At 55.5% G+C, this 17,680-nt stretch overlaps 2 protein-coding genes across 3 annotated transcripts; both read right to left on the bottom strand.

Annotated features, from left to right (window-relative positions):
• Window positions 1-3,741: 3,741 nt before the first annotated feature.
• Window positions 3,742-7,131, bottom strand: LOC117191721. The gene is made up of 4 exons (XM_033396507.1): window positions 6,939-7,131; window positions 5,850-6,833; window positions 5,546-5,784; window positions 3,742-3,978 (listed from the first exon to the last, which is right to left on the bottom strand). The coding sequence occupies exons 2-4, from the start codon at window positions 6,823-6,825 to the stop codon at window positions 3,742-3,744; spliced, it is 1,452 nt and encodes a 483-aa protein (XP_033252398.1). The 5' UTR covers window positions 6,826-6,833; window positions 6,939-7,131.
• An 8,893-nt stretch (window positions 7,132-16,024) lies between these two features.
• On the bottom strand, window positions 16,025-17,462 carry LOC117191096. Of its 2 annotated transcripts, none has more exons than XM_033396059.1 (2): window positions 17,204-17,462; window positions 16,025-17,098 (listed from the first exon to the last, which is right to left on the bottom strand). In XM_033396059.1, exon 2 carries the CDS (start codon window positions 17,088-17,090, stop codon window positions 16,071-16,073), a length of 1,020 nt encoding a protein of 339 aa, XP_033251950.1. In that variant the 5' UTR covers window positions 17,091-17,098; window positions 17,204-17,462; the 3' UTR covers window positions 16,025-16,070. The 2 variants fall into 2 exon arrangements, with proteins under 2 accessions (XP_033251950.1, XP_033251949.1); XM_033396058.1 differs by having other exon boundaries at window positions 16,028-17,133.
• Between the last annotated feature and the right edge of the window lie 218 nt (window positions 17,463-17,680).

Raw genomic sequence — 17,680 nt, 5'->3', positions numbered from 1 at the left:
CTTGAATTCGTCTCGTTCTAGCTTATTTCGTATTATTCTTTATCGTATTCGCTTAGGAGGATTCTACTGAAGGTCACCGTGAACCCTGCCTCCAGCATTTTTCCCCTGATCCAGCTTGGCGGGGTGGTGTGCTGGAACCCACGGATAGCGATGCGGAGTCCCCTGTCGTTTTTGCTTTGGTGGGTGTACAGGCCCTCGTCTGCATCCCCCAGGATATCCATGATGGCATCTCTGGAAGCCCTATCCTGCGCCTGGATTTTCAGGCCCTCCCTGCTTACTACCTTAGTACTAAATCTGCCCACCCTTGGATCCTTTTGCAGCTTTTCCAGGACCGGCATGAACGCTGTTATCGCTGGTACAATTATTGGCGGTATGTGGATTTTCGGCTGGAAGTTTTTATTAATGGCTGTAGCTATGGTAGGGATGGGGGGAGGGGCATGTGTGGTGCTGGCGTTGCTCCTGCTGGAGGGGGTCGTAGCTTTTGTTGTTGTTGTTGTTGGTCTGTCTGGCTTGTGTGCTCTTGATGTTGTTGCTGTTGCTGCTGGCTTCTTTTGTTACCCTCATTTTCCTCTACTTCTTCGTCTTCATCCTCTATCTCAATGCGTCCTCTCTTGAGTGGGGAATAGTCAGGAATTAAGGTATTGTCAATTATGTTGATGTCGTTTTTGGAGAGAGTTCTTCGTCTGGCTACCTCAGCTAAGATGGATGGCAGTTCAATTGTATGCATTGCTGTTTTGCACATTGTCGTTGTCATTATACCCGATTCTCAAAATGAGCATTGGGTTATATTAGATTTGTGGTGAAAATGGATGTGTGTAACGTCCATGATCAGCATCAATAGCCGAGTCGATTGAGCCCTGTCTGTCTGTCTGTCCGTTCGTCCATCTGTCCATCTGTCCGTCCCTATTATGCGCCTAGTGCTCAAAGACTATAAGAGCTAGAGCAACGATGTTTTGGATCCAGACTTCTGTGATATGTCACTGCCACAAGAATATTTCAGAACTTCGCCCTCCCACTTCCACCCCCACAAAGGACGAAAATCTGTGGCATACACAATTTTAAAGATACGAGAAAACCAAAAACGCAGAATCGTAGAGAATGACCATATCTTTTAGATTGCAGAATTGGATCGTATCATTATTATAGTCAGCATCAAGAAACAATTTCATTTTTTCTCGCCCTGTTTCTCTCTAACACACACGTAGCATAGCCCCCACAAAGGACGAAAATCTGTTGCATTCAAAATATTGCAGATTTGAGAAAACTAAAAACGCACAATCATAGAGAATGACCATATCTATCAGATTGCGGAATCTGGATCAGATCGAATCATTTTTATAGCCAAAAGGAACAAATCTATTTGCAGTGGCTACGCAGCGCTCGACGTCACTCTCAGACAGATTTTCTGTCTCTCTCGCACGCACTCTTTGTCGTGTCGTTTAATATTAGCGGCGTCTGCCGGAGGAGAGCCATACTGACTAAGTATCGGGTATAAATGTAGAGTTGCGGTTCCACTCACAAGATTCCCCCTCGTTTTTTTATACCCGATACTCAAAATGAGTATTGGGGTATATTAGATTTGTGGTAAAAGTGGATGTGTGTTACGTCCAGAAGGAATCGTTTCCGACCCCATAAAGTATATATATTCTTGATCAGCATCAATAGCCGAGTCGATTGAGCCCTGTCTGTCTGTCCGTCCGTCCGTCTGTCCGTCTGTCCGTCCCCTTTAGCGCCTAGTGCTCAAAGACTATAAGAGCTAGAGCAACGATGTTTTGGATCCAGACTTCTGTGATATGTCACTGCTACAAAAATATTTCAAAACTTCGCCCCGCCCACTTCCGCCCCCACAAAGGACGAAAATCTGTGCCATCCACAATTTTAAAGATATGAGAAAACCAAAAACATAGAGTTGTAGAGAATGACCATATCTTTAAGACTGCGGAATCTGAATTGGATCGTATTATTATTATAGCCAGCATAAAGAAAACAATTTCATTTTTTCTCGCCCTGTCTCTCTCTAACACACACGTAGCATAGGCGGCTTTGCTTAGAGTAAAACATTAGCGCCTAGATCTCAGAGACTACAAAAGCTGGAGCAACCAAATTTGGTATCCACACTCCTAATATATCGGACCGAGACGAGTTTGTTTCAAAATCTCGCCACACCCCCTTCCGCCCCCGCAAAGGACGAAAATCTGGGGATACTCAAAAATCTCAGAGACTATTAAGGCTAGAGTAACCAAATTTTGTATCCGCACTCCTGTTAGATCTTACTATAAAACGTGTATGTCAAAATTTCGCCCCACCCCCTTCCGCCCACACAAAGAACGAAAATCTGTTGCATCCACAATATTGCACATTCGAGAAAACTAAAAACGCAGAATCATAGATAATGACCATATCTATCAGATTGCTGAATCTGGATCAGATCAGATCATTTTTATAGCCAATAGGAACAAATCAATTTGCAGTGGCTACGCAGCGCTCGACGTCACTCTCAGACAGATTTTCTGTCTCTCTCGCACGCTCTCTTTGTCGTGTCGTTTAATATTAGCAGCGTCTGCCGGAGGAGAGCCATACTGACTAAGTATCGGGTATAAATGTAGAGTTGCGGTTCCACTCACAAGGTTCCCCCTCGTTTTTTTTTTTTTGTAATCTTTGTTTTTGTTTCCTGGGCTTCCTCTGACATCTTTCCAATTGGTAGGCTCCGATGTTCAATTAAAATGACTATTAAGCGTGGTATTTAGCTTCTTTTCAGGATATTTTTCCAGTAACAGATCTGCAGTCTTCGAGGCATATTCACTATATTCATATTGTGATGTACCTATTTCAGGCTGAGATATGCACAGTCACGTCCAGGGGTCAATCCACAAGAAATTTGTAGAAATGGATGGAACTTTAAAGTAGGACGTCGAGGGTGGCCTGTCGTAGAGGGGGAGAGTCGGGGTGCGGGCGAGCGTCGCTGTTGGCGTATGACGAGTAGCCTACGGCTACTGGTGACAAATGAACTTGGGTTTATTGTAGGTAAACTTATAATTTAAACTTCTTGTATTTCTCTGGTTTTCTTAGTTTAAACGTGCTGACTTGTGTCTCTTCGTAAGTTGCCTTTTGGTCTCGGTTGGCGTCGAGTTATACGCCTGCCGTTGCTGCGGGTACTTCCGTGTAGTGTTCGCTTTTGCCGATTCACCGATCGTGGCATGCCCTAGTTTATTTCTTGCATTTCCATGATTTGGCAGGTTCGCCGCGGGCGTTTGCCGCAAGCTTCCGCGATGTCATCGTTTTCTCAGTTGGCGGAGTCTGCTCGGCGCAGCATTGCTTCCGCGGCGTCATCGTTTTCGTGGGCGGTGGCGCCTGGTCGGCCGCTTGGCTTGGAGTGGGGGGAAATCAGCGCGACCTGATGTGTTTGGCTGCGGCTCTAGTCGCCGCAGTACCTCTGGGACAAGCGGCGCTGGCAGGGTCCGGTTGGCGATGTTCGTCACCCATTCTGGTGGGGCGACCGCCCAACGCGCAGTGAGCTCGGCAGCGGGCGCTTCGTATACCTCGTCGTGGTGCGCCGTGGTGTTGCCTCTTCGTACTCGTCCGTCTCCATTGGCGAGGTGGCCGGTGCCCTCCTCGGAGCTGACTCCCTCGTCGGCGGTGGTGTTTCTGCGGAGATCGGTGATCTAGTCGCGGGGCCTTGCGTAGTCGTCAAATATGTCGCCCATGGGGGCGTACGGACATGCTGTGGACCAAAGAAACACCTCATCTCTGGGACTGCTGGTACGAGGGTAGCTCCGACGGTCCCCCTCGCAAGGTGACGCTGCCTGGCGGGCATTGGCGAGAGTACTGCGGCGGGGGGTCGTGTCTTCGGGTTTGGGGTTCCTCTTCGTCCTCTGAATCCGTAGTGAACCCGTCTTCACTGTCCATGCTACTGTCGGACGATGTCTCGCTTGTCTCGAAGGTGTCTGGCCCCTGGCTTGGCCGTCGTCGTCGTGCTGTCTGCGGGTGGTGTCATCGTGGTTTGTCGGGCGCGGGGCGATGCGGTTGGTGGGTGTCGGCCGTTCTCTTTGCTTTATGCTGTGTCGGCGTTTCGTTCCGGCGCTTTCGCATTGAGGCGGCGGTATAATATTCCAATGACGATGCAGAGGGGAATACGTACCATGACGTACTCTTCACCGTCAGCAGTTCGTGCAGGTCGTCGATGTGATTGAGGCTTCTTCAGGCTTAGTTCTCGTAAGAACGGTAAGCTGGCCCCTGCGTCGTCGATGACGGTCACGTTGTCGTCGTTTACGATGATCGTGCCGTGGTCGACTACTGTTATCGAGTCCAAATGTCCGGGTAGCGTGGCGCAGCGTACGGTGGACCCCGCTACTAGCTGTTGTGCGCAGGTAGTCACTCGCCGTTCCTTGCAAAACGTTGCGGCGACGCTGGGTTCGCAGCTCCCGATGTTGAGTGCTGGGTGCCGCACTAAACCACCATTTCACCGTCGCTGAAGTCTAAAATTTTGTTTTCGCGTTGGAACGGGAATCGGGGAATCGTTTCAGAAATCGTAGCAGGTCGACGTTCTGGAAGACGCTGACGTTGGGGACTTCCAGGAGTTCCACTAAGCGTATATTAGCGAAGTGTTGCTCGTTCAGCTCTTTGATGTCGGTGCCGGCGAAGAGGGTTGGGCTCACCATCTTGATTTTGGCTAGTGTCAGGCCCAGGATGAGGTTCTCCAAGTCGGTGTAATGTCTCCTCTTCCAGGCTGAGGTAAGCTCAGTCCTGTCCAGGGGTCTTCCTACAAGAAATTTGTAGTTCGCAGGAACTCCGAAAGGGGGGTCGGCTCGTCTTACTGGGCGGACGTGAGGGTCGAGAAGAAAGGCGCGGAGCGAGGCACACCCGCGTGGGTCGAGAGAGAGGCGGGCGCAGGGCGAGGCACACCTGCGTGGGGCGGGAAAGAGGGGTCACAGGGCGAGTCACACCTGTGGGGGTCGAGAGAGGGGCGCAGGGCGTGTCACACCTGCGTGAGGGGGGGTTTCGGGGATTGATCGGGGGTTAGTGGAGGTGAGTGTGGCTCGCTGGCGAGTAGTTGTTGGTAAGGGTGACCGGGGAGGGGTTTGGATCCCCAAAAATTACTTACACGGGGTTGGTTCTCGTTACAATAATGATTTATTAGCTTGCTGGTTATACAGGTAATTTGTTACATTGAATATTTTTTGTTGTTTCGTCACGTTCCCGGAAGGATTCTTAACTTGTATCTTAGTTGTCACGCGGGACAACGTCTATTCTCGGCCCGGGTCTCCGCGTAAGTGAAGTCTGCTCGGCGCTTGCGCGCTCGGGAAAACGGTAGGCGAAACGATATGGGGAATGAGTTTCTTTATTGGTGGTACATTTATCGTATGCATTCTCTGTTCTTAAGGCTAAGTAACGATATATTTAAGGGAAACTGGAGATATAAAAAGGGGAAAAATGAGGCGGTGACGATCCCGCGATGTAGCGCGATGTGACGAACCTTCCTAAGGTTCGTTACACCCCCCCCCCCCCCCCCCCCCCCCCTTTCTTCCGGGAGGAGGTCGACGCAGACAGCCGCGGCCCGGGATCGCTTGTGGACCCGGTAGCACTGATCCCAGGACCAGCTTCGGAAACGGAGCCTCTCCGTTTCCAGCAGCCGCTGGTGTATCTCCTCGATGAGGCCCGCCGGTAGGGCTCGGCGTAGGATGTTCACCTGCCAATCTGCCGGCGCGATTACCCACTGGGTGGGCTGGTTCAGCTCTTCGATCAGGGAGAAGTCCGCTGGACTTTGCCCCTCCCGCGTAGATTCGTCTTGTAGAAATCGTAGTAATTTATCCAAGTCGCAGTCCACCAGCAACTCGTCTTGTCCTTCCCACTCCCCAGTTTGGGGGTCGGCGCCGTCTCCTCCGCAACGGGTTGTTTTACCCTCCGTAGGGTCATGGTGGGGTACCCGCTGTCTGGCCCCGTTTCCCACTGCTCCTCCGGTTCGGTCAGCTCCGCTTGTCGAACCGGAGCGGCGTTTCCCTCTTCTGTAGCCCCGGTGGGCCATTCAGTGGGAGGGCCTTGCGCTGCCTCCGCGTGGGGCGCTTCGGCGTGCGTTGGTGTGGTCGCCGCTGACTCTTCTGGAGGATTGGGGCATCGGGGAGGATCCGATGCGGGCGTTGGCGGTCGCGCTTCGGCGTGCGGGGGGCTTGCCCTGGCTGGGGCGGCCGGTTCGGAGCGGTAGTCGATTGGTTCCGCGGCTTTTCGGAATGTCCTGAAGAACGCGTTGACATTCCGGCCGGGAGGGACAAAGACGTCTACGGACATCTGGTGTTTACGCGTGACGCGTAACCCCCATGGCGTGAGCGTGTGGTGAAAGGTCTCTGTTTCGGCTATGAATTGCCGACCGTAGGGTTCCTCCTCTTCGCTCTCCCCGTCGTCGTAGTACGCGTTGTATGGTTTTGGTGTGTAACGCTCCAGCCCCCTCTCGGGACGGTAAATGCCACGTCCGGTTCGGGGATGGCGGCGCTGGTGATAACCGGCATCTTCAAACTCCTGTTCGAACATCGGCGCGTATGATGGCGTCTCTGGTTCCGGGAAGCTGTGCTGGCTAGAACCGGCATCTTCGAACTCCTCTTCGAATGACGGTGACCCTGGCTCCGGGGAGCAGGTCGCGGCTCGTCGTTTATACGGCGGCGGCGACCACAGGTTCTCTCGACGGAACCCGGATGGTCGGCGGGAGAACAGCGGGGGGATGTCTCGGGAACCCTCGGCGTCGGAGAAATCCGTGAGGTCTACGACTTCGGGTGACTCTGCTGATGCAGCGGCTCTCTGGTGCGCCTTAGCTGGGGTGTTCTCGGTGGCGTTCATGGCTGGTTCTTCGGTGCGTAGAGTTCGGGGAGGGGGAGAGTGTCTATTTTCTATTTAATCTACTTTAATCTTCTTAATTCTAGGGCCTCCCAGGGGCCGTGACGAAAACTTACATTGTTTTGGTTCTTGTATAGTAGGGTTTTATCAAAATCGCCTTGCTCGCTCGGCGTTCGGAATCTGACTTATTTCTTGTATTTCTAACGTCATGCATTTCCCTCCGCTGACAGCGCGACTCACGGGAGCCGGCGTCAGCGGGCTTGCAATTCTGTAATCTAAGCTATGGTAAACGGATCCGTGGGACGATTATGGACGTTTGGGGCATGGGTTTATGAATGTGTGTAATGAGTGTAATGCATGAATCTGCCGAATTGACATTTATATTTTTTTTTGTTCTTTCTTTATTTTATTTTTTTTTTTTTTTGGATATTTCATTTTTTTTGCCTTGTTTCTTCGTAACTTCCGTTTTACGGGCAGCGCAGCTATGCGTCGCACGCGGGCTCCGATCGGATTTCGGGCGCCGATGGGCCGGGTGTAGGGCCAGCTCTTATCGCTGGGCTCGGCCGGCCTCTGGGCATGTATCGCCGCGGGAAGGCTCTGCCGGGGGCGACAGTACCGTGCGCCGTCTCTGTTGTTCTGGCCGGTTCGTCATTGGCCGGGGGTTACGGGGGGCGGCCTCCACGTCTCGTGCTGTATGCTCGTTCCGAAGGCCTTGGGATTCAAGGCGGCGGTATAGCACCCAGATGATGGCGCAGAGAGGGATGGCGACGACGAGGGTGAACAAATAGGAGGCGGCGCTCCTTATCGTCACCGTCTCGTTCAGGTCGTCGATGTAGTTTGAATTTTGTAGGCTTAACTCCCGTAGGAACGGCAAGCTTAGCTTTTCCTTGTGTGCCGTTACGTTTATTCGAGTCATCGCCGGTACCACCGCCTTTCTTTTGGAGTCGCCGAGGTGATTCACGTACCAGGTCCCGTTAAACGAGACCCGGTGGGAATACGTAACTAGGTACGATCCCGAGATGGCTTGGGTGGTCCCCGCCTCATCTACAACGGTGAACCTTGCGTCGTTGACGATGATGGTGCCGTGGTCTACCACGACGATCGGATCCAAGTGACCGGGCGAAGTCGCGCAGTGCGCGACGGACCCGGTCACCATCTGCTGAGCGCAGGTGATCCCCTCGCGTTCTCTGCAATACGTGGCGCCGATGGTGGCTTCGCAATCCCCGATGCTGAGGGTTTGGGGCCCGCATTCTGCCACGATGTCTCCCGCGCTGAAATCCAGTATCTTGTTCTGATGTTGGACCGGGAAAATAAGCATTTTCCTACAGACCAGCTTCGGTTGGGGAAACTTGATGAGAAAGTGGAGTAGGTCTGCGCTCTGGAAGACGCTAATGTTTGACACTTCTAGTAGCTCCACTAGGCTGATGTTAGCGAGGTGTTGCTCGCCCAATTCCTTAATGTCAGCGCCGTCCAGAAGGGCGGGGCTGATCACGTTGATCTTGGCAAGGGTTAAGGCCAGGATGAGGACTTCCAGATCCGTTATAATGATCCTGTTCCGGGCCATTATGGCTTCGGCCCGGTCGGCGTTGTCCTCCTTGGCGATGTGGTTCACGAGGCAGGTCAGCTCGTTGATCCGGGTTTGAATCCTGGAGTTGATTTCGTTTTGGCCACGGCTTGACTCTGCCAGCTGCTTTTGTTGGAATTTGACCTGCTCCCAGTCGTCGAAGTCGGACGTTCCGGCCACTACCTTCAATGCTGTTCCGAGCAGGTTTATACTCCTTGTTCCCCGATGGTGGACCCTTAGCGTGGCCACCAGGTTCTTGATGTGGTCCAGGTCGGCTGCTATCACTTGCGCCATCCGGTCTAGGCTAAACCGCTCTGCGGCTTATTCCGTTTCGGCGACGTAATCTTCGTATGAAGTCACGTTCGTAGTGTGGTGCAGGTATCCGTGGTTGGCCCAAATGATGGCGTCCCCGTCCGCTATTGGGATATAGTCCGCGTTAGTGTAGTCATTCAACTTGACCAGCGCGCGCGTCGAGGTTAGCAGAGTGAGGAAAATCAGTAGGTCCTTCATGTTGTATGGTTGTGCGTTATCTTCGGATGCGTTTGGGTTGGGATCGATTCGACCGTTCGGCTGTGGTGGCGGAATGGCACTGATCGGTGATGGTGGGGTCTCGGACTGCCGGAGACGCTTGTCGCGGGCTACGCCGTCGGTCGACCTAGTGTCGGTACTTTTCGGGATCCGGGCAGTCGTCGCTTGCCTCGCTCGGGTTTTTCCCCGGCACGGGCGCCCCTTCCCCCCCTTTTCCCTTCGTTTCAGCCGGTACCTGTGCCCCTGGGTCGTCCGCCTCCCCGGCACGTTCGTCGGGTTCGCGGTAGTGGAATCCTCTCAGATCGTTGATGTTGGCGACCTTCCGTTTCCGGCTGCTCGGGTGCTGCAGCTGAACGATGTTTGGCGACGGGATAGGGGCCGTCAAATTTAGGGGCCAGTTTTGCCGCGAAGCCTTCGGCGGCGTTTGAGAGGTGATGCTGCCGTAGAAGTACTAGCGAACCGATCGTGGGACGCCACTGTCGTCGGCGAAGGTTGTAGTGCCTCCCTTGTTCTTGGCTGGCCCTTTGAATGTTGTCTCTGACGATGGCGAACACTTCTTTTAGCCTGGCGGCCTTACCCATAGGAGTTTCCTGGGCTCTTCCCGTCCCCGGCGTGACCTCGTCGTATAAGGCGCCGGGCAGTCGAGTCTCTCTTCCGTGTACGAGGAATGCCGGGCTGAAACCGGTAGTCTCCGAGACGCTCGAGTTGATCGCCAGCGTCATTTCTGGCAAGAGTTCGTCCCACGTGTTTTGGTGATCGTCCACGAATTGGGCGATCATCGTCTTCACGGTCAGGTTTGCCCTTTCCGTCGGGTTCTCTTGCGGACAATAGGGCGCGGTGTGTTGGAGTTCCAAGCTGGCGGTGTGCAGGAAGGTCTTGAACGACCGACTGGTGAACTGGGTGCCGTTGTCACAGACAAACAGCTTCGGAACACCGAAGCTACTCAGTATGCGTTCCCTGAAAGCTCGTTCGAGGCTAGCCGTCGTTGCCTTCTTAAGGGGCACCAGTTCGACCCATTTGGAGAAGGTGTCAAAGAAAACTAGCAGGATGGCGTTCCCCCGTTTGGATCGGGGTAACGGTCCGACGAGGTCGGGGCACAGGGTGGCGAAGGGTTCCTCGGCCTTGCGAGTGAGCATCCTGCCCACTGGCTTGCGTTGGGTAGCCTTGAACTTCTGGCAGCTCACGCAACCGCGGATATATCGCCTCACGTCGCGATAAAATCCCGGCCAATAATACCTCTGGGATATCCTCGTGATAGTTTTTCGTACGCCGAGGTGGCCTGCCGTCGGTTGGTCGTGGCACTCGCGGAGGACTCTCGCTCGGCAGTCCTTGGGCACGCAGAGCTTCCACGGCACGTGGTCGTCATCGTCGGCTCCGTGCCCCCGGTTTCGGTAAAGCAGCCCGTTTTCGTACGTGTAGTCCGGGTATTTTTGGGGCTCGTCGTGAACTTGTTGGATCCTTCTTCTGAGCCACGGGCAGGTCGTGCCCTCTTCCTCGACGCGTGAAAGGGATTCCAAAGGTTGCCTAGAGAGCGCGCCGGCGACCACGTTCTGGTTGCCGGCCCGATAATGTACGTCGTATTGGTACTGCTGCAGCTCCAGCGCCCATCTCGTCACTCTCCCGTAAGGGAGCCAAGGGTGTTTAGCCATCTCAGCGCGAGATGGTCGGTCACCACGTCGAACCGGTATCCTTCCAAGTAACAGCGCATTCCTTGTCGGTGGCCGAATAATTCTCCTCTTCCTTGTTAAGGCGCCGGCTGACGTAGGCTATGACGCGTTCCTTCCCTTCGATCTCTTGGGTGAGGACCGCGCCCACACCCACGTTGCTCGCGTCGGTCTGCAGGGAGAATTTGACGTTGAAGTCCGGGCAGGCGAGCACCGGGGCGGTGGTGAGTCGCACTTTGAGTTCGTCGAAGGAGTCCTGTTGTTCCTGTCCCCATGCCCATGCTCTCCCCTTCTTTAGTAGCAATGACATCGGTTGCACTAGGGTGGCGAAATTGGGGACGAATCGACGATACCAGCCCGCCATGCCTATGCATTGTCGCAATTCCTTCAGGTTAGTGGGTGGTCTCAGGTCTTTGACGGCCGCTATCTTGTCAGGGTCGGTATGAATGTCTTCCTCGCTGACCATGTGACCCAGGTATTTTATGCGGCGCTGGAAAAATACGCATTTGTCTGCGTTGATCCGCAGATTGGCCCGGCGCAGTCGCGAGAAGACTCTCTTGACGTTGCGCAAATGTTCCGCGAAATCCTTGCCGACGATGACGATGTCGTCCAGATACGCGAAAGCGAAGGGTTCCATGTCTGCGCCGATGACCGTGTCGAGGGTACGCTGGAACGTGGCTCCCGCGGAATGTAACCCGAAAGGCATTACCTTCCACTGATAGAGGCCTCTTCCGGGCACCGTGAACGCCGTGGCCTCCTTACTGTCATGGGCCATCGGTATCTGCCAGTATACATTCTTCAGATCCAGCGTGGTGATGAACCGCGCGTTTCGGAGTCTTTCCAGTATATAGTTGATCCTCGGCAACGGGTATGCGTCCGGGATCGAATGTTCGTTTAGTTGTCGATAGTCCACACACATGCGCCACCTCCCGTCCTTTTTGCGGACGAGGACAATGGGGGCGCTGTGGGGACTTCGCGAGGGCTCGATCAGGCCTTCTGCTATCAGCTGGTCGACCTGCTCGTCGATGATCCGACGCATAGCCGGGTTCTTTGGGTAGTACCGTTGCTTTATGGGACGCTGGTCCCTCATAACTATCGTGTGCTCCGTGAGGTCCGTGGTCCCTCGGAGGCCTGCGAGCTTCGGCAGCTCTTCGTCCAGGAATTCCTGGTTTTGCGGCGCCACGTCGGGAGGCCAGGGGTCGGGGACTCTTTCTGGCTCCTCTTCGCTTAGCCGGCTGGTTCCGGGAGCGGTGGTCTGGTCTCGGCCCTCGGGGAGTATGGTCATGTCGAACGCGCTTGGCGGTTCGATCCCACGAGGGTACTCCCTTATATTAGCGACCACCGGGGTAGTTTCGGGTGAAGGCAGGGCATTTTCGGGACTCCGGCTGAATACATGGGTCGTGTGGTGTTCGGCGTGATGCACGAACATGCGGGTCTCGATGATGCCGCTAGTACTAGACCAGCGGCTCGTTCGGGTGACGCAGATTTCCGCTCTGGTGCCTGCTACAGTGAAACCTTCGGCGACGCGGGGAGGGTGGCTCCAGCAGCGCCCCGTGGCGTTGGTGCTGATGAGTTGATCTCCGGCCACGGGCGCGTCGGTGCCCCGGTCGGTGTCTCGAGTGGCTGTTGCTCCTATATCCGGTTCTCGGCTGGGAAAACTTCGGGCAGTAAGGACGATTTCGGTTGTGGGAGTTTCCGTTACCGAAAGGGCTGCGTTACCGCGCTCGCTCGCCGGGGCGGCTAACGTGGTCGTTGTATTCGGCGCTGGGCCGCTGGACGATCGTCGCCGCCGTGGGGGTTCGATCGTTGCTCCGGGCTCTCCACCACTCGTCGAGGACGTTGGACCGGGGGTCCTGGTGGGTCTGTTCGCGTCCCTTGTTGTCTTACCCGAGATTTTGCCCTGGTTGGATGACCTGGGGTCAGGGCGTTCCGTCGGGGTCCTGGGCTTCGTGTTCCTGATTCCTTGTTTGCGTGGCGTATCGTTCGTCGCCTTGGGTTTCGTAGGCGCGTGTTCCGGGGTGTGCACCTGGCTGGCGGTAACTACCGGTGTATTTGTCCCGAGGCGACTGTCGCGGAGTTGGAGGAGGGTGGTGCCACACTGTATCGTTGTTTCGATGGCGCAGAGGAAGTCCATCCCCACGATGACCTGCTCTAGCATGTTTGGTAACACTAGGAGCGGTATCTGTACCTCGCGTTTGTCCAGTTTAACGAACGCCAACAGAATTTGCGTTATTTCGCGTACCGACCCGTCTGCCAGGCGGATCTGAACGCACGCTTCCCTGAGGCCGGCGTCGTTGCCGAGCTGCCGGGCGAGGTTGGAGCTGACGAAACTCCGGGACGCCCCGGTATCCACAGTGGCCGCTGTGGCCCGTCCTCCTATCGTCACCCTCGCCACTATCCGGCCGTCCTGCATCTGTAGTGGGTGGCTTCGTTCTGGGATTGGGGAGGCGTCGTTCCCGGCTGTTCCTGTGCCAGTCGGGGACGCTGGTCGTTTCCCGACGAGTCTTGGCGGCAGCAATCGATGGTCCTTACGCCTCGCTTACCGCTTTCCCAACAGAACAGGATAGAGGGGTTGGTGCAGTTGTGGGAGGCATGGCCGGCTTCGCCGCAGCGGCGACAGGCCATCCGTGGGTTGGCGATGGGGGTGGTGACCATGCGGTGAGCGACTTCCGGCGCTGGAGTGTCGGGTCGGTTTGACGATGGTCTCCTTGCCGGTCCTGCCGTGTCCCATTGGGGCTTCCGAAAGGAGGTCCGGTTTGCTTCGACCTCGTTTTGCGTCTGGTGCGTCGTCGGTCTAGTGTATCTTGGGCCGGTCCGAGGGGCAGTGGGAGCAGTGGGGTTATTCCGCTCTTGGATGGATTCGAACTCCGTAGCCAACATCGTTAGTTGGGCCAAACTTCGCAGTTCGTGTCTTCGCACGTACAGTTGATATGCCGGCAGAGTATTATCATAAATCCTGTTGAGCTCTTGGGCATCATCGTACCCGGCGTGGTGCATGAGCAACCTGAGCTCGATTATGAAGTCCTTGAATAACTCGCCCGTCGCTTGCTTGCGGGCTCGGATCTGATCCTCTAACTGTTCGAAATACCGCGGCGGGAGGAAGTTGCCGGAAGTTGACCCACGAGGCGCCTTGCAGCCTGCTGGTGCGGAACCAGCGGTTGGCTCGGTCGATAAGGATTTCCGCCATAGCTCGAGGCAAGTGGTTGGTGTCTATCCCGTACGAAAGCCCGCGCTCTTCCAACAGCTCGATGAAAGACAACGGATCATCCTGTCCGTCGAATTGGATCCCCCACCTCCTAATCCGTTCCGCCATCTGGGCAGCTTGACTGTATCGATGGGCTTCCAACGCGTCGTTACCCCCGCGGGGTCTATCGCTTTCAGGGAGGAGCCTCCTCATGGGTGAGGGGCGGACCTCTGTGGACGGGGGTCTTGGGGGGGCGACTGCGGTCACCACGATGGGCGGGCCGGTTGGTCTGCCTTCGGGGGCCCCAGGGATCTGCAGACCGCTTTTGGGGTCTGCCTTCCGTCTCTCCGCCTGCCCGGAAGTAGAGGGTTGCGGCGACTTGCGCGTCCCGGTGGTTTGGCGTATTGCCGTTCGAGTTCCGCCAGTCGAATCCAGGCCTCTTGTTCGAGGGGTCCTTCGACCAGCGTGGCGAACCTTTTCCGTAGGTCCTCAACTGTCCCTTCGCGGGCGAACCCGAATTCTTCCGCGAAGGCTTCCAGTTCTTCCCGGCGGCGCTTGTGGATCCAGCCGGTGCTGACCCCCGGATTAACGGTCAATTCGTCCCCGTCGTACTCACCTGATTGTTCCCCCGTATAGGGCTCCATGCTTCTCTTGGTCGTTGCTTCTCTGTTCCTACGGACTGGTTGAGCGTCCGGGATCTTGAGGTACTGTGTTCCCTTTTCTTTTCACTGTCACTTAGTACACGTACGTAGACTCGTTCGCGATCCTCACCGTTAGAATTGTGGGGATTTGAGCACGGTTACGCGCCGCGGTAGTGGGGTGGGTTTTTTTCTGCGGTCGAGCGATCGGCCGCGTATGCACGTAGGCGTACACGCGGGGGGTTATCTTTCCCCCTTTTTTTCCTTTTTTTTCGGTCTGTCTCTTGCACTCCTGACTGCCGTGGGTTTGTAATCCACGAACCCCTCGTTAGAGGATCCTTCGGGTCCCTGCTCGGGCGCCACTTGTAATGTCTCCTCTTCCAGACTGAGGTAAGCTCAGTCCTGTCCAGGGGTCTTCCTACAAGAAATTTGTAGTTCGCAGGAACTCCGAAAGGGGGGTCGGCTCGTCTTACTGGGCGGACGTGAGGATCGAGAAGAAAGGCGCGGAGCGAGGCACACCCGCGTGGGTCGAGAGAGAGGCGGGCGCAGGGCGAGGCACACCTGCGTGGGTCGGGAAAGAAGGGTCACAGGGCGAGTCACACCTGTGGGGGTCGAGAGAGGGGCGCAGGGCGTGTCACACCTGCTTGAGGGGGGTTTCGAGGATTGATCGGGGGTTAGTGGAGGTGAGTGTGGCTCGCTGGCGAGTTCCCCAAAAATGACTTACACGGGGTTGGTTCTCGTTACAATAATGATTTATTAGCTTGCTGGTTATACAGGTAATTTGTTACATTGATATTTTTTGTTGTTTCGTCACGTTCCCGGAAGGATTCTTAGCTTGTATCTTAGTTGCCACGCGGGACAACGTCTATTCTCGGCCCGGGTCTCCGCGTAAGTGAAGTCTGCTCGGCGCTTGCGCGCTCGGGAAAACTTCGCTGCCGCCGATCTGTAACTTATCAGTATCTTCGGTCTGTGCTTCGGGAGCTTAACTTTAGAGGTGGGGGTAATGTGTTGGTACGAGAATGTGGGATTGGCTGTCGTGAAACGGTAGGCGAAACGATATGGGGAATGAGTTTCTTTATTGGTGGTACATTTATCGTATGCATTCTCTGTTCTTAAGGCTAAGTAACGATATATTTAAGGGAAACTGGAGATATAAAAAGGGGAAAAATGAGGCGGTGACGATCCCGCGATGTAGCGCGCTGTGACGAACCTTCCTAAGGTTCGTTACACCCCCCCCCCCCCCCTTTCTTCCGGGAGGAGGTCGACGCAGACAGGCGCGGCCCGGGATCGCTTGTGGACCCGGTAGCACTGATCCCAGGACCAGCTTCGGAAACGGAGCCTCTCCGTTTCCAGCAGCCGCTTGTGTATCTCCTCGATGAGGCCCGCCGGTAGGGCTCGGCCTGGGATGTTCACCTGCCAATCTGCCGGCGCGATTACCCACTGGGTGGGCTGGTTCAGCTCTTCGATCAGGGAGAGGTCCGCTGGACTTTGCCCCTCCCGCGTAGATTCGTCTTGAAGAAATCGTAGTAATTCATCCAAGTCTCAGTCCACCAGCAACTCGTCTTGTCCTTCCCACTCCCCAGTTTGGGGGTCGGCGCCGTCTCCTCCGCAATGGGTTGTTTTACCCTCCGTAGGGTCATGGTGGGGTACCCGCTGTCCGGCCCCGTTTCCTACTGCTCCTCCGGTTCGGTCAGCTCCGCTTGTCGAACTGGAGCAGCGTTTCCCTCTTCTGTAGCCCCGGTGGGCCATTCAGTGGGAGGGCCTTGCGCTGCCTCCGCGTGGGGCGCTTCGGCGTGCGTTGGTGTGGTCGCCGCTGACTCTTCTGGAGGATTGGGGCATCGGGGAGGATCCGATGCGGGCGTTGGCGGTCGCGCTTTGGCGTGCGGGGGGCTTGCCCTGGCTGGGGCGGCCGGTTCGGAGCGGTAGTCGATTGGTTCCGCGGCTTCTCGGAATGTCCTGAAGAACGCGTTGACATTCCGGCCGGGAGGGACAAAGACGTCTACGGACATCTGGTGGTTACGCGTGACGCGTAACCCCCATGGCGTGACCGTGTGGTGAAAGGTCTCTGTTTCGGCTATGAATTGCCGACCGTAGTGTTCCTCCTCTTCGCTCTCCCCGTCGTCGTAGTACGCGTTGTATGGTTTTGGTGTGTAACGCTCCAGCCCCCTCTCGGGGCGGTAAATGCCACGGCCGGTTCGGGGATCGCGGCGCTGGTGATAACCGGCATCTTCAAACTCCTGTTGGAACATCGGCGCGTATGATGGCGTCTCTGGTTCCGGGAAACTGTGCTGGCTAGAACCGGCATCTCCGAACTCCTCTTCGAATGACGGTGACCCTGGCTCCGGGGAGCAGGGCGCGGCTCGTCGTTTATACGGCGGCGGCGACCACAGGTTCTCTCGACGGAACACGGATGGTCGGCGGGAGAACAGCGGGGGGCTGTCTCGGGGACCCTCGTGGTCGGCTGCCCCTGCCTCGACGGCGTCTAGCTCCTTATCTGCGTACATGTCCCCATCGGAGGTGTGGGGTTCTTCGGCTACTCCTGGCTTCGGGGCGGCTTCCTCGTCCGCCTTGGCAGCGGACTCCGGTTCCTCGGCGTCGGAGAAATCCGTGAGGTCTACGACTTCGGGTGACTCTGCTGATGCAGCGGCTCTCTGGTGCGCCTTAGCTGGGGTGTTCTCGGTGGCGTTCATGGCTGGTTCTTCGGTGCGTAGAGTTCGGGGAGGGGGAGAGTGTCTATTTTCTATTTAATCTACTTTAATCTTCTTAATTCTAGGGCCTCCCAGGGGCCGTGACGAAAACTTACATTGTTTTGGTTCTTGTATAGTAGGGTTTTATCAAAATCGCCTTGCTCGCTCGGCGTTCGGAATCTGACTTATTTCTTGTATTTCTAACGTCATGCATTTCCCTCCGCTGACAGCGCGACTCACGGGAGCCGACGTCAGCGGGCTTGCAATTCTGTAATCTAAGCTATGGTAAAAGGATCCGTGGACGATTATGGACGTTTGGGGCATGGGTTTATGAATGTGTGTAATGAGTGTAATGCATGAATCTGCCGAATTGACATTTATATATTTTTTTTTGTTCTTTCTTTATTTTATTTTTATTTTTTTTTGATATTTCATTTTTGTCGCCTTTTCTCTTCGTAACTTCCTTTTTACGGGCAGCGCAGCTATCCGTCGCACGCGGGCTCCGATCGGATTTCGGGCGCCGATGGGCCGGGTGTAGGGCCAGCTCTTATCGCTGGGCTCGGCCGGCCTCTGGGCATGTATCGCCGCGGGAA

This window comes from Drosophila miranda (genome assembly GCF_003369915.1).
Source record: "Drosophila miranda strain MSH22 chromosome Y unlocalized genomic scaffold, D.miranda_PacBio2.1 Contig_Y1_pilon, whole genome shotgun sequence".
Classification (NCBI taxonomy): domain Eukaryota; kingdom Metazoa; phylum Arthropoda; class Insecta; order Diptera; family Drosophilidae; genus Drosophila; species Drosophila miranda.
This window is presented reverse-complemented; position numbering and strand designations above follow the sequence as displayed.

Coding starts and splice junctions, on each gene's coding strand:
- LOC117191721 (XM_033396507.1), bottom strand. CDS start 6,825: ATGAACGCCACCGAGAACACCCCAGCTAAGGCGCACCAGAGAGCCGCT. Junction 5,785..5,849: donor GCCGACCCCCAAACTGGGGA/GTGGGAAGGACA, acceptor GATTTCTACAAG/ACGAATCTACGCGGGAGGGG. Junction 3,979..5,545: donor AGCGATCCCGGGCCGCGGCT/GTCTGCGTCGAC, acceptor CACCACCCGCAG/ACAGCACGACGACGACGGCC.
- LOC117191096 (XM_033396058.1), bottom strand. CDS start 17,301: ATGCATGACGTTAGAAATACAAGAAATAAGTCAGATTCCGAACGCCGA. Junction 17,134..17,203: donor TATACAAGAACCAAAACAAT/GTAAGTTTTCGT, acceptor AATAGAAAATAG/ACACTCTCCCCCTCCCCGAA.